This window comes from Plodia interpunctella, chromosome 8 (assembly GCF_027563975.2).
Source record: "Plodia interpunctella isolate USDA-ARS_2022_Savannah chromosome 8, ilPloInte3.2, whole genome shotgun sequence".
NCBI classification, from domain to species: domain Eukaryota; kingdom Metazoa; phylum Arthropoda; class Insecta; order Lepidoptera; family Pyralidae; genus Plodia; species Plodia interpunctella.
In genome coordinates this window covers 5,175,335-5,200,476 of record NC_071301.1, presented here as the reverse complement: position 1 = coordinate 5,200,476, position 25,142 = coordinate 5,175,335, and the positions used below count along the sequence as shown (strand labels likewise).

The 25,142-nt window shown below is 39.6% G+C and overlaps 1 protein-coding gene and 1 non-coding gene across 5 annotated transcripts in view; both read left to right on the top strand.

Moving 5' to 3' along the window:
• Window positions 1-25,142, top strand: part of sev (sevenless) — a 31,167-nt gene that overhangs the window by 2,913 nt on the left and 3,112 nt on the right. For 2 of the 4 annotated variants that reach the window (XM_053748363.2, XM_053748362.2), the window contains exons 3-34: window positions 9,372-9,431; window positions 9,531-9,621; window positions 9,805-10,022; window positions 10,333-10,581; window positions 11,103-11,250; window positions 11,358-11,477; window positions 11,584-11,908; window positions 12,245-12,454; window positions 12,944-13,142; window positions 13,518-13,610; window positions 13,860-13,969; window positions 14,393-14,487; window positions 14,565-14,703; window positions 14,866-15,073; window positions 15,301-15,490; window positions 15,697-15,815; window positions 16,309-16,504; window positions 16,833-16,990; window positions 17,271-17,455; window positions 17,766-17,967; window positions 18,427-18,696; window positions 18,979-19,175; window positions 19,261-20,078; window positions 20,300-20,437; window positions 20,742-20,979; window positions 21,338-21,534; window positions 21,802-21,937; window positions 22,256-22,380; window positions 22,817-23,032; window positions 23,406-23,542; window positions 23,827-23,991; window positions 24,923-25,117. In XM_053748363.2, the coding sequence (XP_053604338.1) occupies window positions 9,372-9,431; window positions 9,531-9,621; window positions 9,805-10,022; window positions 10,333-10,581; window positions 11,103-11,250; window positions 11,358-11,477; window positions 11,584-11,908; window positions 12,245-12,454; window positions 12,944-13,142; window positions 13,518-13,610; window positions 13,860-13,969; window positions 14,393-14,487; window positions 14,565-14,703; window positions 14,866-15,073; window positions 15,301-15,490; window positions 15,697-15,815; window positions 16,309-16,504; window positions 16,833-16,990; window positions 17,271-17,455; window positions 17,766-17,967; window positions 18,427-18,696; window positions 18,979-19,175; window positions 19,261-20,078; window positions 20,300-20,437; window positions 20,742-20,979; window positions 21,338-21,534; window positions 21,802-21,937; window positions 22,256-22,380; window positions 22,817-23,032; window positions 23,406-23,542; window positions 23,827-23,991; window positions 24,923-25,117 (6,147 nt within the window). The other 2 variants (XM_053748366.2, XM_053748364.1) reach the window with 2 other exon arrangements.
• LOC128672178 (U1 spliceosomal RNA) lies at window positions 24,501-24,662 on the top strand. Its single transcript, XR_008404921.1, has one exon. It is a non-coding gene; the product is annotated as a U1 spliceosomal RNA (small nuclear RNA).

The window sequence follows — 25,142 nt, the reverse complement described above, 5'->3', positions numbered from 1 at the left end:
AATTGATGATTAACTATGTGTTAACCATCAGTTTAACTAATCAAATCATAAATACGGTAATTGTTATATTAAATTTAACATTAAAATAATATGTAAGTATATTTTATTATAACATAGATAGGTATATTATTTTTCTCATGTGTTCCATTCCAATGTCGTAAAGTATTTACATCGCGTCGATAAGCGTTCTTTATTTTGTTAAACATTTTATTACCAGTTTCCTAATACATAACTTGAGTTTGATTCTCATTTTAACTTAACATTTCCGTTGATATTTATTGTTCGTTTTTTATGTTTCCGTTAAGCACACCAGTTAATTTATTATAATAAATTTAATTACCACCTTTGAAAATTGCTTTACCAATTTATTAGATTAATAGAATTCAAATTTCTTTGTAATCTTAAATTTTCTTTTACCGATCATTAGATAGTCACGTGTTCTTTAAATACTCGTTTAACGAAAATAGTAATTGTTTAGATTTTTTTCTATAAATATTAAGATAAGTAAATTGCAATTTTCAACTGTGACCTGCAAGCGACGCCATATTTCGTATTTAATGAATACTCATTAAAAAACAATGAGATAAAGTTACACATTAAGATATCGTCAGTACCTACTAAATACACTTCGAAATTTTAGGCATAACTAGGTTATTGTACGTTTGAATCTATGATAGAGATGACCTAATATAATGCGAACTAGGGTACATACATGGCAAATATAATTAAAGCTTTTTAAAAATATATTTTAGAATATATCTCGTATGTACATGTACTAAACATTATCTTGCTAGATATCTTTTGCTTCAAATCTAGCATACGAACTACAAAATAACTTTTATATTTTCGGATAAAACACATTTTCAATTCATGTACTTACATAATAAAATATTTTGTAAATGCAAACGACTCTACCTACATACATAGCTCTACGTCCGCATCTGAGATAAACCCCTAGCTGGTGTATGGTAATAATTTCTGTTATCGATCACCCAAAAGCACAAAAACTGACATAAACCGTTCGGTTCCCGCCAAACCCTGACAGTTACTGCTGTTTAATGTCAAAATTATCAGTTATGTCCAATTTACGCCACTGCTGCCTGCGCTGCGTCGCAAAAAGTTGAAGTGGCCAGACAAGGCGGGCGGCGCGCACCCCTCTTTTCAAATTTAGAATAAACGAAGTCAATTGACTTGTTACCGTTATTATTATTGTGCCATATTTCTGACGTTTTTGTTTATAATCTTTCCAAAATGTAATAATTTCGTTCAATTATTGAAATATATATCTAAGGAACTATTGATACCATCCACCTACCTTGCCTTTATCTGCTGAAGTTAGGTAGATTGGTTGCATATTCATGCATATAACATATTTGTTGTGAAAGCTAAAGATAGCTAAACTGCGAAATATTTAATTAATTACGCTGTTATTATTATGCTTATGATAAAATTGTCATACCATTTACCTAACTAGTAGCTGTATCTACTTCACTTTTATCTACTTCACTTGTGTCTGCTTTGACGCCGAGCAAAAACTTATTACGCAATCTCCTGGTGATATTGAAGGGATATTTTTTTATTTGTAAATACTCCTGAAGAATTACACTGATGAATTAATTTAAATTCGGAATCGTCATTACTAGTGAATGTGCATGACTCAGTTTTGAAAAATGTGTGTGATTTTTATTAAATTAGTTATTATAGTTATTTATAGGGAAAAACGCGAATCAAGACCCGGGCCATCGCTTGTTGTATTAGTATGAACTTAGAACTTTGTTGAAGAAATTGTTATAATAATATAATAGTTCAAGTAATTTATTTTACACCTTAACTATACTTGGCTTAGTCGGAAACCGACTCAGTTTGTTTGGTGTGTTGGTAACACGTTGGTAGCATCACTCGTCGAAGTGCAAAGGTGTGGTGCGCTGGCGCATACCGTACTGCACCATTTGCCCGGGTATGTTTGTTGCATCTCAGTTGTTTACACCGCTGCAGTTCCTGTTAACTCAAGTAACACTTGCTTTTTTTTATAGTTTATAATAGAGAAGTATTCTGAATTCGTTTCATAATATATTTCTTGAAACTTTTAAAGTATTCCATGAAACGTTACCAATTTATCCCCAAATCGATTTTTGATTATAATTTCTTTTTCGTGTAAATGGAAATCTTGGTAGAGATATTACAAAATAACAGATGACGGCGCATAGTCCCCTCTCACTTATTGATGCATATCCCTTGTCCAAGCTCGAGCGATTGTCCCATCGGCCTCACCCTTTCCATTGGTACATCCTGGGTGGTGGTCATCCACCATCGCGGTCGCGTGAGAGCGCCGGATGCGCAGGAAGGAAGCTACTAGTTGGCAGCTCCCCTCGAATCTATTTTAGAGTTCATTCATTTCACTCTCGTTTCATAGACGAGGAAGATTCGATTTGCACGTTCGTGCATGAGAATCTTAAAAAAATATATATTTTCATGCATATTTTAGTGTCGCGTTCGTGAAACCGTGTGAACGAATGGCATTGAAAAAATAGGTTAGACTTTTATACCCAACTTTTTGTAACCAATAACTCAATAAGAGTAATAATAACCCGAAATGCAAATAGCGATATCTTATTATTGTTGTTGATTAATGAATAACCTAAAGTTTGAATTTGATTAAGTTTTAGGAATAGAACAATTTAATTTTACCTGATTTTACGATGGCATACGTCGCCGTCACGTCGGTTGGAAGTCCCCCTTCTAAATCAGCAATGTAAAGGAATCCGTCCCATCACGCTCCGCTGCGCCGTGTTAGGAAATGGACAATCACATATCGGAAGTAAGGTTAAACGGATCCATAATTTATGTGTGAAACAGGTAACGTTATTTTTAAATTATAAATTCGGGCATAGATGACTTATGTTTTATGGACATAGGTAACTTATGTTTTATTGTTAAAGAAAGTTTCCTTTATTGTGGTAGTGTTTGGAAGTGAAACACAAAAATACATTGCTATTTAAGATACGCTAGCTTTTGAGATACGCTAGCTAGACGCCTAGACTGTAATATTTAACGAATCGCGAATTGAAATGAATTGCTTCTCTACGCTTTGGTATACCTATATGTAAATTGTAAAGATATATAAATAACAGAACTGTAAACTAATGAATTGTTGGAAATATATACCGCTAGGGCTCTACATTTTGATGTAGAGCCGTAGAAAAATTAAAGTTAAAAACTTTTTTTTAAACTTATGAATATTAAGTAGCTGCGTGGGAAATTTAATAACATATTGTAGGGTGGAGAGATTACAATAATTTATTCGTCAAGTCAGTAGAGCAAAACCATCAAAACAACGTCCAACGCTGGTCTAATGAGAGCGGCCTTTGGCGTCAGGTGAACTCATGAATATTCTAATGTCCAACTAACAGTATAATAATGAACTGCGTTTGTTAATGCTATGGTTGACATAGGTTAATTATTTGAGAATTGATTGATGATAATTTTCACAGAGATTAAGCAAATTAGTGTAGTAGTTATAGCCATCCTAAAAATAAGAACACAAACAAAAGTACCTACCTACAGTGACATTCTAAACAAAATTTGCCGATACAGGAGCGAAATGTAGGCGCAGCTATTTGATTAAACCGAAAGTAAATACCTAAGAATTGTGGATTTTTTATTAGAAACAGCACAAGCAAAGCCTGTCACAGGTAACGGCTGAAAATCACTGGGTGGGCATTTTTGCTTAGCGTTATTGTCATGCGGGCACACACCTAGTACCTACCTAAGTTTTTCTTTTATAAAGATTATTCTATTTTATTTTCTAAAAAGTTGTACTACTATATAAAAATATTGCTAATTTAATATTACGAATACCGAAAATCTCATTCGAGGTGACGTCACTTTCGTCTATTGTTTCACACGACACATGCATCTATTTCATAAGACTTATCAAGTTATGACGAGTCCTTTCACACGAGAACTTTCACCAATGAAGCGTACGCCGCGTGAGCCCTTCAATTGTGCTGCTAATTGAGATATACGCGATACAAGCACTCGACGGCCCTTGTCCACTGATTACATTTGGTTATTTTTAGTTAAACTAACCGACAATTGCCAGGGCAGTGCCATGACTAAAACCATCATTAGTAATGTTTTCCATTCTTGTTAGAATAATTAAGCAGTATTATATGCATACATTGTCCTGCCTACATGCCAAGATACCCATACATTTGGCCAGGTTAACTTGTCTAGCAATTCCCCAAGAATCAGTTCCTTTGGGTCATCTTCTGTTTTCATCAGATCAAACCAACCAGCGAGCACGCGTCACTAAATTATTTATGATTAAAGAAGTAAAGAACAAAGCGAGTGGAGATCTCTATAACGATGCCGAAAAATAGGATTAAGTTTGGTGAAGGCAAAAACAAATAAACCAAATAATATCCTCTTCGCGCTCGCGCTATATTTAGCTAGGTTTGCAATTTAGGCTAATCTAATAGTTTCGTTACCCGGCAAGCCGTAGGTATGATAGTAATGTCTAGCTTTAATTGAGAGCCAGACAGTTAACTGTTGAGATGCAGCTTGTCTTCATCTAGTCATTGTGGTATCGCAAACATCTAAGAAACTCAAAGCACTTCCTGCTATTAAGCAACCTTTTTTTTTCGGCAAACTTGTTTTCGGTGAACAGTGTTTCTGTCTGAGGTTCCACACTAATTTAATAAAATTTTATATTACTTCTAAATAGGTTTAGTCGATAAAGTCAATGTGGTTACTAAATACCTAAGACATATTTAATAAGCGGTACAGGTAACTACATAGACAATATAAATTCTATTCAATGGTATTATATAGGGATATAGAGAAATAATACTTCCACAAATTTATACCGTAAGCGGTATAAATTTGTGGTATGTAATTACTTGTTCGTTTTTGTCGTTTAGAAGCAAAACTTTACTATTTACTAGTCACAGCAACTGTCACTTTGTTACCCTAGCTCGAAACTTCAGAAAATACCCTACCTAGTGTTTATTCTCCAACTTAACAAATAAGATAAGCAGTTCCAGTTAACACATTGAAATGATCGGTTATTACGTAGAACTGCAGCGAGCCGCGGCCCGCTAATTCCTATTTCCTCATTAGATGCAACTCCGAGTTGTGGACTTGCCCATTCAGTCTCCGTCCTGCCCCCTCCCCCCTCCCCCCTCCTCACACCGAGCGAAATTGCCAGAGTGCACTCCACCATTGTAAAGTGTTTTGATTTATTGTTCATTTATTGGACTCTCAACGGCTGCAATGTAGTTTGGGTGTATCTTTCATTGCAAAAGTACTTTCTTCCTTTCTAAACATTCATTCATTATTTCTAAACGAAGAATTTTAACTTTGTAGTAAGAAGCGTTGCTGAATTACTATTACTTTTATCATCTTTAACGTATATTCTATGAGTATAAAAGGTCTATAGTATACAAATGTAGGACGGATAAAGGCCAGCAGTGAACAGCACTGGAGAGCCGAGAGCCCTCAAATGACAAGAGGCTGGCGGGAAGCGCGCCGGTGGGCCCCAATTCGCCTCAGCATTATCCAATTGGGAGCCAAGTGGTTGGCGTGGGCTCACGCGTGACCTGGTGCCGTGTTTCTGATGGCTCCTACGAAATTTCAAGATTTATATGTTCGGGAGACGCAGATTCGATTCAGTAAATGCTCACTGTCTCTCAAGAATACCTATGGCTGCTGTTCTTATTACTTATTATCTGGACTGGGCATAAAGTGATAAATGGCTAATTTCTTTAGTTTCCTTTCCAGGGCGAATCCTGGCCATTCTTGTATAATTTGGTTATGGTCATTCGGCCGTCTTCTCTTTGGCCTACCTCTATTTGCGGCCGTGCATGCTTCTTCTCGCAAATAATAAACATTTCAATATCGTTTCAAAAATGCCAGAAATATCTTTTTCATGAGATGAGCACGTCAAAACTGATTGATAAATTGAACCATTAATAAATGAAATGTAATATTTAATAATTTTGATATCTTTCTATAAATTAGAATAATACCATTAGAACCATATAACGTGTGAGAAGATTATAGTTTATCAGTTTATTAGTTAGATCTGCGAAAGGACGCACTCATATGTCGACAGCTGATTGACTCGTGTAAATAACTTGCCAACAATCTAACTGTAACATAAATGGAACTTTATCTCACGGTTTATCAGAGGTCGGTGTCGATCGTTAGGAAAAACAGCATTTGATACCATTCTCACTGGCGCCTAGCTGTTGAGAAAAAAGTCTTTGGTCACGAATCTTTCCGCAAAAACAACTAAGTACCTACCCGATATCTTATCAAAATAGTTTTTAATAATTAATTACATAACTTTTATTTTCAATAACACTTTAAATTTCTTTTAATAAAGAACTGATATAGAAAGCCCGTGAGTTCATAGTCAATTAATTATGGCTTAATCATAATTCGAAACACATGATTTATATTTGAATTGCGGACCTGTGACGGTAGCTCCCTTCTGATATCTTAGAGAAAATTTAAGTCTGGTTTTGTTGATACTTTTGATAGTAGTTTATTAATCAGAAGTTATGACCACCTTACTAATACCAATTTAAATGCGAATGTTTTGATGTTTGTCAGCCTTAGCGTACGAATATTAACACTTATTCCGTGTTGAAGTCATTCAGTTCGCTGATGGCAAACTTCTCGCTTATGACTGCTACCCCTGGGTATTGCTGTATTGCACTGACAAAGAAACAAAAATGAATTAGGTAGGAGATATATTCACTTCATACTTATTCATATCCGTTTGGTAACATTTCAAAACTGTCACAACAATGCATACGCGACAATTAACTAGTAAATGAGCGAGTGCTTTCACATCGCTGTGCATCCGGCGTTGCCTGCTCCCAATTGGACTTCCGACCAGCTTCCGAACCAGCGCAATGAGTGTAGGGAGAACTATGGCTTTGTTATTATGAGCACGAGACAGGATGCTGGCTAATTAGACACTAATTTACTTAGCTTTTTATTGCTTACGGTATATTTACTACATTGTTTCATTAAAGAGCAGCGCGTGCCTCTATGGGGAATTGGCCAGGACCGGATTAATGAAATTTTGTCAGAAAAATAACTGACAAATAAGTAAGTCAATTTACGTTTACAAAATGTCCTAGAGACGCTGCCTACAAAATTATATTGTAGCTACATTTCCAAATGAACTTTTGAAATGATCAAGAATAAACTCATGAACCCTAAAGAAATTCGATTCTGCAATTCGATTTCTTTTGCATGTCTGCTGATCGCAGAAATAGGATGTCACCTTACCTAGTATGAATCACATCTGAATAATAGACGAATAGACAGAGGACCACAGCCAAAGGGCTGGAAACGGTTCGCTTGCGCCAGATCATTGGGGCGATAAATATTCTTAATATGGATTGACGTGTTAGATGCCGAAATGAGCTCGTCCGTCGGACATCTACGAGTGCCCTGGGCGTGGTGTTGTGACAGACAGGGCGGAAGAGCGTGTTAGCCAGGGATGTTGCACGCGAACCACGGACCATGAATGTCAATTAGAGTTGACATTTCGATGAGATGAGGATATGAATTGAATCATCCAATAATTATTTACATTTACATATTTTAGCTGCTATTATTAACAAGTTAATAAAAAGTGCATAAAAATAAATATATGATAAAAGATAGGTAGGTTCTGATACGACGGACACCTGAACGTATTCTAGTTTATTTGTTTGTTGATTTCAGACTCCACGATACAATACTCAGTACATATTGAGACGTCAAAAGGACACGAAATGATACAGCTCCTCATATAGCAGAGTGTAGGATGATCGTCATAATCGCTGATTTGTGTGTCCCAGTTAGCAATGGGAGTGCGGGCGCGGGCCCGGGGCGCGACCCGCAATTACGCGCCCGAAACATGCGCACTGATCGCGCGCACTCTTATCTGTCTGCAGATGGTTCATTCTGGAATTGACCTTAGGGTATTCTAAAAAAGAATTGAAAGTTCTTCAATTCTTTTTTCGAGGACCCTTATACTAACCATTGATCAGTTTTAAGTGAGGTTCATTCGTTGTTTTGTTTTGATGCTCCTAAATAATTAGTGATCGTATTTGCACTCCAGGCTGGAATAAATTGATTTCTCCATCACCGATCTGGTGTCAACATGTGCCTCACTCTGAAGTACGTCAAGATTAATTTAACTTTGACGTCGCCGCCACCACGCCCTGACTGGAGGCAATTTCAAATGCATAGGATAAATATCCTTGTGTTAAAAGTTTGATGATTAACAGCGTTTCAGAATTTCCCAACCGGCATAGTCTGGCATGTCCGTTTTAATTGTCCGGCGCTTTGTCCCACGCGATGAATGGATTCAAGGATATCCGCAGCACAGCCAGATCTGAACCAACCCAATTCAATAAATGTTATATAATGCCACATTCAATTGATTAGAATTTCATATTTTGTAAACACAACATTATCTATTCATGATCCCAAATAAGAGTAATTGGTCGCTGGCAGTTCGTTGATAACTTCATTATAGCGAAGGACGCCCACAGAGATGCTAATTGAATTTATCTACTAAATTATTTCAACACGATATAATAGTTGAAATATTGGTGTCATCACGACATTGGGTTTATTGTAATTTCACAATATGTTTAAGAATAATTTGTCTGAACACAACAGATTTTGTGATTCATGTTTTTATTTGCAATAGATAGCTTATAAGTAGGGAGCAGTAAAGACAGGACCCCACCTGTAATTTCCTGTCCGTTTCTCATTCCAACTCACTATTCCGTAAAGGACGTCTTTCGACCGTGAAAATCCGTTACAAATTGCACGCTGGATGAGCAGCCATCAACTTCTTAGTTACTTTCTCACGGAGTCTAAAATAGAGATAATATGCAGATAAGTTCCAATACCTCGAAGTCAAAGCACTTAAAGCGTTGAATGTTTTGTGCTGATTGTTTAGACAACATCGCAAGTGAACATGTGTAGCGTCTGGAACGTAAACACACGCGAAATCTCTTTCCTCAAAAGCTATTACTGACACATGAAAGTAATTACAAAACAGAAACCAAACAAACTTATTTATCATTTTATGACCCGAACTTTTGATATTTTTAAACGCATGCTGTTTAGTTAGTTACCAGTTAATTGGATTAGAACCCGCACCATTAGGTGGTAATTGGTGTAAAGTACAAATAACTTACATCCTGTCATCATTAATCTAGAAATTTACATTTTATCTGTTATGTTTTATCTTGAGTCAAAATTGATTAAGATTGCTCTAATGCATTTAAGCATAGCGATGCATCACACTTACAATAAGTTGTGATAAAAAAAAACAAATTTCCTTATTTCAGTGCACATTGGGATGCAGTCTATGGCGGGAAGGACTGGAAAAATCATGCCAAACTGTTTGCGTAAGCACATCCTTTTTTAAAGATTTATGCACTATTATATTGTGCACATGTTCTTTTTTGTTGCACTACATATTGTATCTTAAACAAAATTTATTTCAGAATGTCACTTCAGAAACTTCAATATCCCGCGAACTGTACTGTGTTATGGGATGTAATGAAGCTCTCAATACGTACTTTCAAAAATTAAGAGGTAAGAAAGAATTCGTAAGTATACTCGTATAATATGCATTTTATCTGAGAAATTAAATTGGAATCACGTGACATCTTAAGTTATTTAATGATCTCTCTCATATGAGCGTTATCCCGGTTTCGTTCGTACTTAGAGCGTGGTCCGCTACTCTCACTCATAATAACACCTGTATATACTCTCCAGAATTGATCGGCACGCCTCCAGCGCCGGCGCTGGTAGCCGATAGTCTGACCGCCACATCTCTGTCCCTGGTCTGGGAGGCCCCCACTCCCGGCAACCTGAGCTTCCTGCTGCAGTGGCGCTACGAGGAGCTCCCCGGCTCGTGGCAATATTACTCCAACACCAGCCACACCGGAACCACTATACATATCGATAATCTGCAGCCCTACACTAAATACAGGGTAAGAAATGTACTTACATAGATCGATTTCAGAACTATTTTTATCATCTCTGTCTTTTATTCGTAGAGATATCGTAGTAAATAAAGAAGACCTTTATTTGTACCTCAGGTGGACTTATTAGTAGAATTTACTTTATTTATTTATTTATAAATAGACATTTACCTACAGTTTATAGCCCTTTACCTTGATTTACTTGTACAATCTGCTTGGGAAGTGCTGGCACCATCAATAGTTTTATTTCTCTCTTAGACTAACATAGAAGAAATCGATTAGACGATTTTTTCTGCATAAAGAAATATTTTATTTACAGTTTCGAATAGCGATATTCCTATCAGGCCGCGGAGGCACGAGCGAGCCTTTCTACTCGGCTCCATCAGTAGTGATCTCGACCCTGGAGAGCGGGAAGCCCAGCTCCAAGCCGGCGTCGCTGCGGGCGGCGGCGCCCGACCCCAGCCGGGTGTCCATCTCGTGGGAGCCGGGCCCGTTCCCCAACGGACCGCTGGTTTCTTACGTGCTCAGGCTGACTGATACACAGCCCAATACGATAGACGCATTGGAGGTAATCATGCACTCTTTTAAGTCTTATTAATGAAATATACCGGTCACTTACGTGTGATTATCGATAGAAAAGTCAATTATAGTTTCAATCTAGTACAACTAGATTCTCCTTTTCCAGACCCTTTTCTAGACGAGGGCGACTCAGGACTCAGCCCACAGCCCGCGGGAAAATTTTCAAGTTTGTTTCTAAGAAAAACGGAAAGCTAGCCTTTATTGTCCATGGTTTCTTCTTTACTAGAAATACTAGTGCAAACACAGACGTAGAATCCTAACGATAATATCTAGCCTTTAAAAATTTCAATTTTCAGTTTTCTAAATATTCGTTATAGCTATTTATATAATGTGAGACTAGTACGTGGCTACGTTTGTTACTTTGTAGCTAGCCTCGTATAGTTCGTCCATGGTACAGAAAGTGGGACAGTTAGAGCACGAGAGTAGATGAGCCATTAACTGGATAGCACCAAAGTTTTCAGTCAATTTTCAGTCTTTAACTTTTTATTTAATTATATGTTTTTTTTTCAGGATATGCCAGCATCGAATAATACTCTATTCTACATGTTCCAAAACCTGGCCCCGGCTCGGGAGTATGAAGTGTCTGTAGCTATGAGGAACGCCGCGGGCGAAGGACCGCCCACTACCGTCAGAGTTTCCACGCCTCCTTTACCGAAGTGTAATTTACGATTAATACATTATTTTTTTCTATTATACATATTAGTCTACGACATGTATAAATACAACAAAATTTTCCTGAATAAAAAATTCAATTATGAATTTCAGCCGTTCCTAGTCAACAACCCATTCTTATTCTGGGAGGAGAACAAAACGTTTTAGCTGCACCTGCCAACGATATGCTTGCTGATCCAGTAGTGTTATACAGCACTGAATTCAAGATCACTGGTAAGCTCTTAAATATCCTTGTTATATGTTGTATGTTTAAATGTACTATATTTTATGCTTCAAATGATATTTTCATGATGCTATAAGGGTAGCTTTTATTTTGCAGGTGTTGGTCTCGATATGTCCAGTGACTCCTTATTTGTGTCCGTTTCGAACGGATATGTTTATCGTGGGTCCTTGTCTAAGAAGAGTCCACCTGAGCCCATACTGACGCCAAAAAACATATCATTTACCCCATTAGATCTGTCTGTTGATTGGTTGAACCACCACCTGTATGTGTTGGGTCGATTGCACCACACGCCTGAGGGATTGAACGACTCTCACTCTATATGGGAAATTATAAGATGTGATTTCGATGGAACGAATCAGTTGGTTGCCTATTCTGGGTTTACTTCTCAACCTATTCATTTCGAAGTAGACCCCTATAATGGGTAAGTTTTACTCATTCATTAAACGCATTTTATATCTTTATTTTTTTCCTAAGAATTTGTATTTCTTTTGTAATATAGAATTTTACAAATTAGAAAATAGGAAGATAATAATATTTTTTGTATGGGATCTTACATAAATAAATGTAGCAGAAAATAGTGCTCATAATTCAGAGTACTGTTTTAGCTACGACAGCGTTATAAATTGTGTCAGCTGACTTTTATATTCATTTGCTAAAAAATAGAACATTATTTTGGAGGGATTATATCGCGCGGCGAACTAATGTTTATTTAGGTATGTAGAATGTTATCTACATTCAATATAATGTTGTATTGTAGCTACATATTCTGGGCGCTACGCGGCGGAGACCGCGACGGCCTGTACCGGCTGGACCTGGCCAGCATCTCCAACGGCGTGCGCCACTGCGCGCCGCCCGACCTCATCGTGCGCGACGCGCAGCTCGGCGCCTTCACCGTCGACCATCTCGACTTCCGGCTGCTGGTCGTCCATCTCAAGAGGAACACCGTGCTTGCTGTCTCACTCGACGGGTGAGTTGATCGAACAGAACTATAGACTCGTCTGCCCCACCGACTGTTACAAGTTACTATAAAACATTGTGCACTATTTTCTAAACGGCGATTGTTTAAACATTACTTTTCGTTTGGCGACTTGAAAAAAAAAGGAAAAGATTCACTGCGTTACAAACTCGAAATGAAAGAAAAACAAGTAAATGCTAAGTCCTAGTTAATACTGGGCCGACCCACATACCAGCGCCACCATCTTATTTTTATCAATTTCTTGTAAAAAACTAAAAAGTCGTTATTCTACATTCGATATTTTATGTTATTAGAGTTTAGTAGTAGTATTATAGTTTTTTATTGGACATATAACTAGTTGCCACAATTCACTTAAACGAAAACTGTGACCACCAATAAATGTGATAGTGGCGCTAGTGAGCCGGGAGCGCAAGTGAATATAATTACTTTTTATAATCTATGCGAGTTAGATTATATACACAATGTGACTTACGTTTTCAGCCGCGACGTAACCGACTTCCGAAGCAACACCCAGACACCCATGTTTCTGTCGACCAAATCGATAGCGTACGCCAACGGGCTGTTCTACTGGACCAACGGCCGCGAGATGCTAACGGAGGAATACCACGCACAGACCGACAGCTACTTCCATAACGAGTACCCGCTGGCCTTCAGCACCAAGGTCATCGCCACCAGGCAGGTCGGGATACATTCCTTTGTTGTTTATTTCAATCTGTCTTCCATAGTGTGAACTTACAATGCGCCAGATGTTTCCCAAGCTATAAATTAGAGATTACTCTCATAAGCGATGAACTTATTCTACCAATAAGCCCAATGATACGGCTAAATATGACCTTCGAGTTGCACAACTTTTGAATCTGTCAACCCAATAACAGAGATGTGATTGATACTTCTATATCTAACAACAATAAAAGTTTGTGACAAAAATGTTTATCAGCTTTACATATATTTTATCATTTTGAGTAAAATTTGCATTTTTCTAATATATTTACTTTAACTTTTATATAAGCATCCTATGTTTTCAGCTTTAAGTTATTTCCCTATTAATTTACAGGTTTTAGTAGCAGTACGAAGCTGCCAACCCATCCCAGTGCCAGTGAACCCTCCGATCGGCGTGCAGAGCGTGATGGGCATCGACCTAGCGAAGGTTACATTGCCCAATTTTTTTTTGCTAATAAAATTGATATTACAAAATTGTACAAATCTATATGGCGGGAGTCTGCCAGCTATAACTCAGGGTGTACCCATGTGTACCCGATCGATTGTATACCATATATGGATATGAAGGCACTCCTCCATATATGGAATTCGATCTTATCTCGTACAACACTAAGGATGTTGTGGACTGGTGCTTTCCCGTATACAATGTGTATAAATAAATAAATAAAATTGTAAGGTGTCGTGGTCGGCGCCGCACCGACTGGGCCACCAGGGCGGCGGCGCCTGGCAGCACTGGACCTTCCGGCTGCAGCTCATACACGCCCGCTCCAGGGATGTCATCGATGTGTGAGTACTGTGTAGTATTGCCACCGCTCTCACCTTGTTTATTCCTACAGGCCTTTTGGGGCAGGGCAATCGTTGGGTTATAAAACGCTTGCTTATTTTGTGACAACCCTGACTGCATTGTCAACCGACGGCCGACGGCTGTTACGCCTGCGAGCATCTGAATGAATCTCATTAAACTATGATATTGCTTTGACCGAGATTCAAGAACTATAAAGTAAAATATTTATATAAATATGTTGGCCTCTCGCAGTGTACGTCATTCACCTCGATTTTGTGCTTTCCTTCCAGTCATCTGGTAAGCCAGATCTTTTGTCCAGTTTTAGTCTCCACTCCGCATACTCGATTGATGGCAGGTGTTTTTAAAACATTCATACACACTCTATTCAACAAAATAATATTTTCATGCCTCGTTTTGTTTTTCAGCAAAAATATAAGCGACTCTTCTTATATAGTAGAAAATATCGAACAGGATACGGAATACATCATCAGAGTGGCGGCAGTAACCACATCCGGATCTGGTAAGAATATGTCCATTAATAAACTTCAACTACAAATTTTATTTCGTGTATATTTTTATACATGTCATTTTTCGTAGGACCGTGGTCATCAGAATTTGTAGGGAAAACTCTGGCATCGTCTCCTACTAACTTGCATAGTACTTTACTCTGGTCTGGACCTGATGGACTATTGCAAACCGATTTGACTGGCGACAACTTGCAAACTTTGATACATGGGTAAGCGTTCACATTGTTTAATACTAAGAGATAGAATAATTAAATTTCTTAAAAACTCTCAATCTGTATGTCATACTCATACTAAAATGTTACTGTTCTGCAGATAGAAATAACCCTTGACTTTCAATTTCATGAATTTTGAGCATTTTGATTCCCTTGTAGGTCCCACTTCCAGCTAAAGAACTACCACATAACAGACATATCCTGGTACCGTGACAAGCTATACCTAGTGACGAACTCGTCAACAGTTTTGTGGTACAACACTACGGAGCACACGATGGGGCAAATGTCGAATATGGACAACGTTGGCAGCTTGGCCGTGGACTGGGTGGGCAAGAAGATCTACTGGTCTAACCCTAAGCAGCAGCTGGTAATGTATCTTACAGTTTGCCAAATAAGTGAAGAATACAGGTTTTAAACAAACGGCAATTTTTTGTATACTCAGCCAAGTCACAATATCCAGGTGTTGTCAGCTAAAAGGAGATAGGGCCCTCATTTATTTTCGTCACTTTCTTGACAGACTGTACCTTAATTATTGTCACTATTAAATATCTGTGATTCCAGATAGAATATATCTTTATAAAATCCCTTTTGCAGATAACTCGAGGTAATTTCGACGGCACCAACCGCGAGCCCGTGCCCATAGTGACCGTAGCCAAAGAGCTGACCATAGATTCTCTAGGAGCCTACATCTACTGGAACACGGGACATGCCGTGGAAGCAGCTAGATTGAATGGAGAAAACAAAATGGTGTACTATCCTGCGCAGTTGTTTAGCGGAAAGCAAGGTAAAAATGTTGACAGAATAAATAAATCAACCACTTCAATTTAAAAGCCAGCATGAATTTAGTATGTATGTTCCTTATCTATTGTGTTAAAATATTTGTTAATGCGAGTTGAATTTTTTCATCTAAATCGCTGACTGTTGAGAATGTAGTATCTAATTTTTGTTGTAAATTACTTATTGAGCATTAAAGTAAATAATTTGTTTCAGTTATGGGCCTCACGACTGATTTAGAGAATAAATGGCTGTACTGGTTGGTCCGAAGCTACGATGGGTCAGAACTGCACAGGGCTCCAACGGCAGATCAATTCTCACAGACCATCACTGAGGTGTGTGTTTCTTTTAATACAGTACGGAATTAAAACTGATAGCGATGTATATTTTATTAATTAGAGATGACATCATAACCAAAGATTTAGAATAAAATCATTGGTCTCATTAAATGTACCGGTTATCTAGGGCACGTTAATTGTGAGATGGGTCGTGTTCTGCAGGAGCGTGGTTCTCACTATCGCTCCAGATAGTTCCAGGAGATAGAACCCGACCAGCGTAATGCACCGGCACCATTCGGGATGGCACTTTTTAGTAATTTTATGTGTTTAACAATATATTTTTTTGTCATAAAGACCCCCATAATTATTTTTCTTAAATATCTCCTATGTACAGATATAGCTCACTTACAGTTTTACTATATGTTAGATATTGTTGTAACTTACCTGCAATCGAAATGAAAATACACTTCAACAATAAAGCGACATTTCCCCCTTCGACTTAAATCGTTCGCTGTACTCTTTTGTTGTACAATCTACAATGTTGACATAGGTGTCCGGATCGCTAGTGAGCAAGTTGTCAGGCACGGCGACGTTGGGTCCGCTGTGTTACTTCAGCGGGCGCCTGGTGTGGGTGCGCGACGCGGCGCGCGCGGTGGTGTCGGACCTGCGGGGCCGGTACACCGCCGCGCTGCTGCCGCGCGTGCGCGTTGTCGCTGTCAGGGACCCCACGCTGCACGACAACAGTGGTAAGTACTAAAGGAAACGGTATAAAAGAAATTATTTTTATCAAATTTCTGCGTTTTCGCAAATGGGCTTGTGGCCCACATGTTGGAAAGTTGTCTTCGCAATCTTCTTCAACACATGCGTTTTTCCACTCAAATAAACTTTTTACTCATTTTTCCTAGATATACAATAGTATTAATAGTAATAGTTATAAATTGTTTATCTGGCTGCCATATATACAATTTTTCCCTTGTCCTTGATATACAATAGCCAGATATACATTTTTTTTGTGCCGGGACAGAAGAAAATGTTTTTAAAAGCTTTTATTTTACACTTCATTATGAATTACAGAATCCTTAATAGCTATCCCGGAGGCTATCAACGGTTCCACAATCGAGGTGGTGGGCAAATGGGACCGGTTCAACGTGACGTGGGCGCCGGCGCCGGTCACAGTCAGCACCAGGGTCTGCTACGACGTCAGCCTCGACTTCACACATTATAAGATTGAGGTTAGTAGTGTTCACAGCTGTGCCAGAGACAATCGCCGGGACTAGTTTTTATAATTATCATTGTCAAGGAATGGCAAAATGTTAACTTGATTAAGAAACATTCTTCACACCGAAAAAAAATAGTTTATCTAGGTTATTGCGAGGCTCTTTACGAATTTCAAAACCATTATTAGTCAACTCCTATTTTTTGACATTTACTCATTATTACTCATACCTATATGTTTACACCTGTATTTCTCGCTCTCTATGTTCACACTACATGATACATTATATATGCCAGAGGACGGTGGACGTGCCCTGGATAGAAGTGACGTCGTCCATACCGCCCTACAGCTCCGTGGAGGTGGTGGTCCGCGCCCACACGCCGTGGGGCGGCGGCGCCCCCTCGCGCGTGACCCGGCGCTCGCCCACGCACGTGCCCACCGCGCCCCAGGCGCCCAGGGTTTTCATACAGCGTGTACGCAGGTACATCACGATCCCGCTCTGCACCTCAGTGGAGATTGAAGTCAGTATTACAACTGCAAGTATAGACTTGCAGTTGTAATACTGAAGTCATAAAACAAGTTCATGGTCATTGGCGACCAAATCCTACATTTATTATCTTGAGCTCCAGCAGAAACATTTAGCCGTTGATCTTTTCTGTATCAGCAGCAAAGTACAGTGCGATGAAGTTATTATGCACGATCATAACAGTCCCATATATATAGTACAGTACCTAAAGTACATTGTTGAAAAGAAAGTATTTTTATTTCTGACATGAAATTTGTAAATCCAGCGACGGGTCTCCATCGGCAATCTTCCGGTGGAGTTCGCCGCGGCAGCCCAACGGCCTCGTGCTCGGGTACGAGGCGCAGTGCTGGGTGGGGGGAGGGGGCGCTGGAGGCCGACCCTCCGCCTGCGCCGACGCGAGGTTGTCGCCGGCGCACACGCAACTGCTGCTGCGGAGGCTCGTGCCTGCCAACACTTACTACTTTCAGGTAATATATAGTCTGCCAAGATAGGGTAAAAACGGCAAATGCCATTGCAATACCAAATATAATGGTCAAGATTGTTTGAGAAACACCCAGCACACACCACGCAGCACGCACCCACACCCGTGCAGTGTTGCCAGCCAACAGGCTGGCAACACTGCACGGAGACAGCGCGCTCATTTTATTTCTTCACTTTCTGGACGGACTGTATCTACTTATTTAATTTTAATTATGAACAACTGACTGAAATGCAAATGCAAAGAAATCCACATTTCACTTAAAATGAGATAACTAACTAAATGACATGCTTTTATTAAAATTAATGAAAATAAGGTAATGGTTGTCGTTTTGTTTGAATTAATTTATATTTTTCCCTATTAAGTTCACATAGGCATGCTGTGTATAAAAGTGATGAGTTTAATTGTTTTGAACGTGCCAATTAATTATATAATTCATTTTGCGTAGGTTCGTGCTTACACAGACGCAGGTTTTGGTCCATACTCAGAAGTGGTGTCGGCTTCATCAGACGAAATAAACCCAGTGCCCAGAGTCATAATATCCTCACAAGAATCTATAAAAATCATAGACCTGGACTCGAATGACGTCGAGACTATACCAAAAAGCATGGGTATACCAATCGATTTCGGTGTTACCATTGAGGAAAATATTGTCTATTGGGTCAACGATCTGGATGAAATATTTTCATCTAGAATCAATGGCAGTGGACATTACAAGGTATATGCTCTTTTTAATTTATATTTTCTAAAAGAACTGGTTTCATTCACTTGTTGTAAACATAAATTCCCAAGAGTATATAAACAAAGTAAAAAGATTTTTTTAGTATTTACGAATTTGGCACTATAAAAACTACACAAAGTTTTTGAATCCGTACTTTATTTTTTATTTAATATCATCAGTTTTACCAGTTAAACAAGTTTTCAGTACATTAAATACCTACACAACGCTTCTGTAATAATATGCAATTTACTAAACAAAGATATCATGTCTTTTCTACAGTTGACCTCAATAAACTCGAAAGCCACCAGTATCGCTGTCGACTGGGTGGGTCGCTCCGTGTACTGGGCGCAAATGGAAACCGCTGAAGTGGCGGTGTACCGGACCGACCTGGCCATTCCCAACTCCCGCCCGAATATCACGCGCCTCTTCACTAGGAAGCACAGGATATATAGCTTGCAGGTCTCACCTTTGCAAAGGTAAAATTACCACGTTTAGTTACAACATATTGTTATTTAATATTGAAGGAAAATAAAAATATATTTTTATCTTTGATGATTTTAGGTTACTCTTCTGGTACGAAGAAAGCAAACACCCAGGAATGGGAACTCTTATGACGTCGAGAATAAATGGTTCTAATATAAGAACTTTCTTCAACAACACTTCGGGACATGATGAGTGTAACTGTCCAGAAAATCCTCACATAGCCCCGCCATTCTCTATCGATATGACTAAAAAATCTTACGAAATCTTCTGGGTGGATCCGTGGCAGCACCACATCGTAGCCTCTGATATGGCCGGATGCAAATGTAGAATCGTTGTAGTAGCAACCGAAAAGAGAAAATACGGATTCACGCCAATGTCCATAACGGTCGACAGCAAGTACGTTTACTGGTTCAATTCCACAGAGAAAGAGATATTTTACACTACCAAACATAAAAAGAATAAAGTGGAACAGGTCAAAAGTTCTTACGGGTATAAGATAATGACATTAGACCCGGCTAATCAGCCGTATCCTCCTCGGCAATGTCTGTTTCCACACGCAAACGACCTCCGTCCGAGAGTGTTGTCTCATTCCGCGAACAGCATAACTCTGAGATTACCTTCCGTTGGCAAACCCAGACATTGTTCCCATCTAGAATATGAAATGGCGGCTGCGGAATATACGATATTTTACCGAAAACAATCATGGTCCGACTCTGGAGTTTGTACAAAGGAAACTTGTCCATACATATCTACGACCAGCCCGGAAGTGGCTATCAGAGATTTGAAGCCTTTCACCAATTACACGGTGACTTTACACACCACAAACTATTATGCCAAACTTCATGAAGTTAAGCCGATTATTGGCACCCCAATGTTATTGCAGACCGATGCCGAAGGTAAATTACATAATATGAAATTTTTCTTAGTGTAATTACATTGTTCAGTGTTCAGTTTCTTTTGAATATGCTTAATGAGAATATAATTCATATTTATTATTTAGAATACAATTCTACAGATTTCAGAAACTTATTCTTTAACACTCGATTGGGCTTGCGTTATTTGCCGTGAAACTTCTTTACGTTCTACGTAGCATCGCAATATAATATGTGTGTGGCAGCCCCGTCGGCCCCCAGCAACGTGTCGGGCGCGGTGCTGAGCCCGGTGCTGGCGCGCGTGCGGTGGTCACCGCAGCCGGGGCTGCGCTACGAGCTGCACTGGCGCACCGACCACGACCAGCTCGACCACAAGCTGAAAGGTGCACATCCATTTATGCTCCTAGTTATTAGAAACGTTACAAAATGCAATGCATTAAAAAACTTGTTTTCAGTTAAGCTTTGAACGATATGGCCAGTGAAATGGCCATATTACGACATACCCAATTCAATGATTTCGTCACAAATATATACACTAAATAAAGGATTTATTATTTATCAGATAGGTTTCTATTAGACACAGTTGCCACAATTATCTATGTAGTAAATTGGGTCTTTATGCATGTTATTTTAGGACGGATTTTTAATATCAACGTCTATATAAGAAATCATGATTACTGTCAACAGCGCACAACACTCTGATCGCGGAGAAAGGCGCCAGCAGCGCGGAGATGCGCGACCTGAGCCCCAGCACCTCGTACTGGGTGTGGGTGAGAGCGAGGTCCGCGCATAGCGCCACACCCACCGACTCCGCAGCCATCCGGCTGAGGACGTACCCTGACCCTGCGCCCATACTGCTGCGGGAGGCGGCCGCATACCACATCACTGCGCTGTGGCCCACGCCCACCTCCTACCACATACACCGGTCAGTTCTTCCTCAGCCCATTGCTATTCAATGCAGGCTGAATGTCTTGCACATTTTCGGATCTAAGTATTTATAATCGTATCCAGGATGGAAATTCTAAACATCAATTAACACTACTGCTTTACAATAAAATATGACTCTATACAGTACAGCTTCCTTCCCTATATATATAATACAGCTGCCTTGTTCCGTCAGGAATTGAAATTTAAATATAGTCACTAGTAGCTAGTAGAAAAAAACCAGTTAGGTAGCCCTTTCGCTTGATTGACTTTTACAAACCACACGAAACTAGAAGCCGCTGGTAGCAGCCACCAGCACAGCTCTGCAGGAGGGAAACTAATTTATTTATTATTGACAGGTACACAATGGAATATACAGAAGCGTCTTCGTCCCTGGGTGTTTGGAGGGCGTGCAATATGACCGGCAACAGTCTTTGGCGAGCCAGCGACCTGACGCCCAAGACCCGCTACCGCTTCCGCCTCCGCTTGTGGTACATACCAGATGCGCCGCCGTATGAGTGGCCACACAATGACACATTCACATACGAAACTTTGGGTTTGTACTTGAAATACATTTTTATTAGTTTACAAGCTTTTATTTAATCAGTACAGTATGATTGTTAGTTACTGTGAATCAATACTTGCAAGTTAAAAGACTACATTCCAAAATTCGATTAATTTGCTGTCACACGCAAGCTAAACCCGATGGTGAACCGAGATCGGCTCCCAAAGAGAAAACATCCTCAACGGTTAACATGGTCATGAAATTTTGTTCGTGGCTTCAATTTATATACTAATTTTTAAACTTATAATCTACCGACAGGAGACGTCCCAGGCCCCCCTGGCCCACTGAGCGTGGAGGCGGTGGGCGACCGCGTGTTGCGCGCGTGGTGGGCCGAGCCCGACAACCACGGGGAGCCCATACTGGGGTACCGAGTGTGGGGCAGCCCACAGCACAGGTACACGAATAATTATAATTCAAAATCTATTTTTTTTTTCAACTTAGAGCCATGCCACAATACTCAGTCATGCTCCGTTAGAACGACGTAGGACGTTGTAGATATCTATTGTTTTCTATACGTTATGACACTGATGTGCGTTGACGTACATAAACAAGGACGTAAAAACCAACACTTGTAAAATACATTTTTGATGTTATCTGTTCTATATGTTATATACGGCTATCTGATACTTTATCAGCAAGCGGAGAAACAGGCCCTTAAACTCTTAAACACATTATAAGAAGTTATTAGATAATTTAATTTCATTACTTTTAGATCCAACAACATAAATGAAACGAAAGACTTGGAGGAGTTATCGGAAGATCTCCCGTCCGACATTCCTGACGACATGAAGATGGAAATCATACGCGAAGGCTTGGAGCTGCTCCACAACGGAACTGGTGAGATATTCGTAAAATTATATTCATTACAGTTATTTCTTACAAATGTACGGTAGTTATAATTTTATTTTATACATAAAATGCTATCCTTAGAGCACCTGAGAATGAACATAGAATATGTTCAGCTACTTTAATTCAAATTGTAATATTGCCTAAGTAAGATCAACTCATGCAAACTGAATTAAATAGCACTAGGTACCTACCTAATTTTGACTTATGTATTAGAAGAGACCATGTTTCGACGTTTAGGATAGGTATCCGATTAAAGAACTAAGTACACTTATCTGTTGAGATAATACATAGAACTTATTGCAGTAGTTGTTAACCCTATACAATTATTAGTTAAACCAGTTCTCACCTATAGAGAATGCCACATGCCGTCTATTATTAACATATTTTTAGTGATTGTGTGCATAAAGTGTAACGAATAAAACAGAAACGTACTGGCTCATCGGACCCGGCGAAGTGTCAGAGGGGTACATGGCCCGCGTGCAAGCGCACAACATCCACGGATGGGGGGCGCTGTCGGCCGCGCAGCGCCTGGATGCGGCGCCGCTGAGCCCCGCCCCATCCGCGCGCCCCGGCGCGTCCGTCGCCGCCATCGCCGCGCTCGCCGCCGCGGTCGTCGTAATCACCGCCACTATCTTGTACAGTAAGTGGCTCCATAGTAACTGTCAATGACACTGTTAAATTTTACAATGTCTAATTCTTAAAATTAAATAATTCTTAAAATTATTAAAATTCTAAAATTTACTGCGTTACAGCTTAAAATACAAGTTTACAACTAAAGCAAGGCTTACAACTATAAAACTGTCCGTCAATCTTATTTATACAACTCTGCTTCCTATACATTCATAGTCCCATTGGTATGCATACTCATTACACAAGTAGGATTAAAACATGCCACCTTCACAGTCGAGCATCTTATACCATGGAATTATTACTTTATACAAGTACCTACTAATTCCATGTCTTAAACGCTTAAACCAAAGACAAAATGCTCGTGATACAATACATTTTTACAGCATACAAGAATCGCACCAAGAAAAAGGCTGCCGTAGAAAGTCAGTCGACCATCATACCGCGGCGCGGGCCTGACGTCGAGCTGGCTACTTTGCGACAACTGCCAATTAGACACTCCAACAACATTCTCTATAACCAGGTTTTCATTTGTGGCTAATATTATGTCCTCGAATAACATTTCTGTTTTATTTATATGTAAATTATTAACTTTTGATTTTTTAACCGCGCTGGACGGATTTTGACCTAATTTTGAACGAAGATAGTTGAAAAACCGAGTTTGAATATAGTATAGAAGTTATCTCCCAAGTAACCCAAGCTATTTCAGAATAAATAACCGTTAGGACGATTTAGCAAAATGTTAATGTTGTTAGCGAAACCAGACACTCGAAAGGAGGAGGAAAAAACTGTGTTTTTTTTTTTCAGGGCGTGGTATACTGTCCATCGAACGCGGAGTTGGCCGGACTCCCTCACATTCGGCGCGAACAAATAACGCTAACCAAGTTCCTGGGGTCCGGGGCTTTCGGCGAAGTGTTCGAGGGCGTCGCGCGTCAGTTAGGCGGCGCCACGGACACCAGGGTGGCTGTCAAGGTGATCTCACTATATGTGTGTGACACTCCAGAACAGGTGACACTACCTGCGGTCTGTTAGTGGGATTAACTGTTCCCCATTCTACCGTACCAAATTTCAGCGATTTCTACGGTCTGTAGTACGAATGTTTTATTTACATTTTTACCTCGAGAACGACATGTCTATCCTGATATTATATGGTCCTTTAACAAGTTGTCTCCAAAATAAAGTTGTTTTAGATGCAGGATCTACGGTAGCACTTTGGCGCGTATATCGATCGGAGTTTTATATTTATTTTATAAGCCTGGATTGGATTGATTCGTAAGCCTTTTTTAGCAAGTAAAATAAAACTTAGTTTATCATACCTATTATTTGGAATTGTTATATACTAATTACAATGAGAGCGCATGCGTGTTGACTTAGTTCGAGCGCTACAACTAGATGGCGCTTCTTCAAAACATTGAAATGTAGAACGCGCTATGGTTTCGTTTTGGCTGACAACAACCCTCTTCGCTACAGCGCAGTAGAGCATACTTACCTGGCGTAGGGGACACCGTGATCAGGACGGCGGTTCCCCCAGGACGAGGCCCCTCCCTTGCACTGCGGTCGGGTTGACCCCTGCGATTATCCCTAATGTGGATAACTCGGACGCGTTATTTTTGGTAGTGGGAACTGCGTACGCGCTGTACCCCTCAGAATTCTTAAAATGTAAATATAATCTGGATACCACAGCCTTGATTGTCAGAATATTAGTATAGATGCTATCAATGGACTTCAACTTTCTTCTACTTACTGATTAAGTTCATTTGTAAGTAAATACATACTTTGATACACCTTCGTCATAGTGAAAGACAACGTAGAATAAAAGCACACACTAGCAATTTATTGCCATATTTTGTTAATTTTTTTATGTCCATTTGGAAATATGTATAACATGAAAAGTTGTCTACAGACATTGCGTAAAGGCGCGACGGAGCAAGAGAAGAACGAGTTCCTGAAGGAAGCGGCGCTAATGGCCAACTTCAAACACGAGCACATCCTGCGGCTGCTGGGCGTGTGTCTGGACAACGACCCCAACTACATCATCATGGAGCTCATGGAGGGCGGCGATCTGCTCAGCTACCTCCGGACCAAGCGTGCTTCTCTCGTAAGGAATTGTTGTAGACAACGAC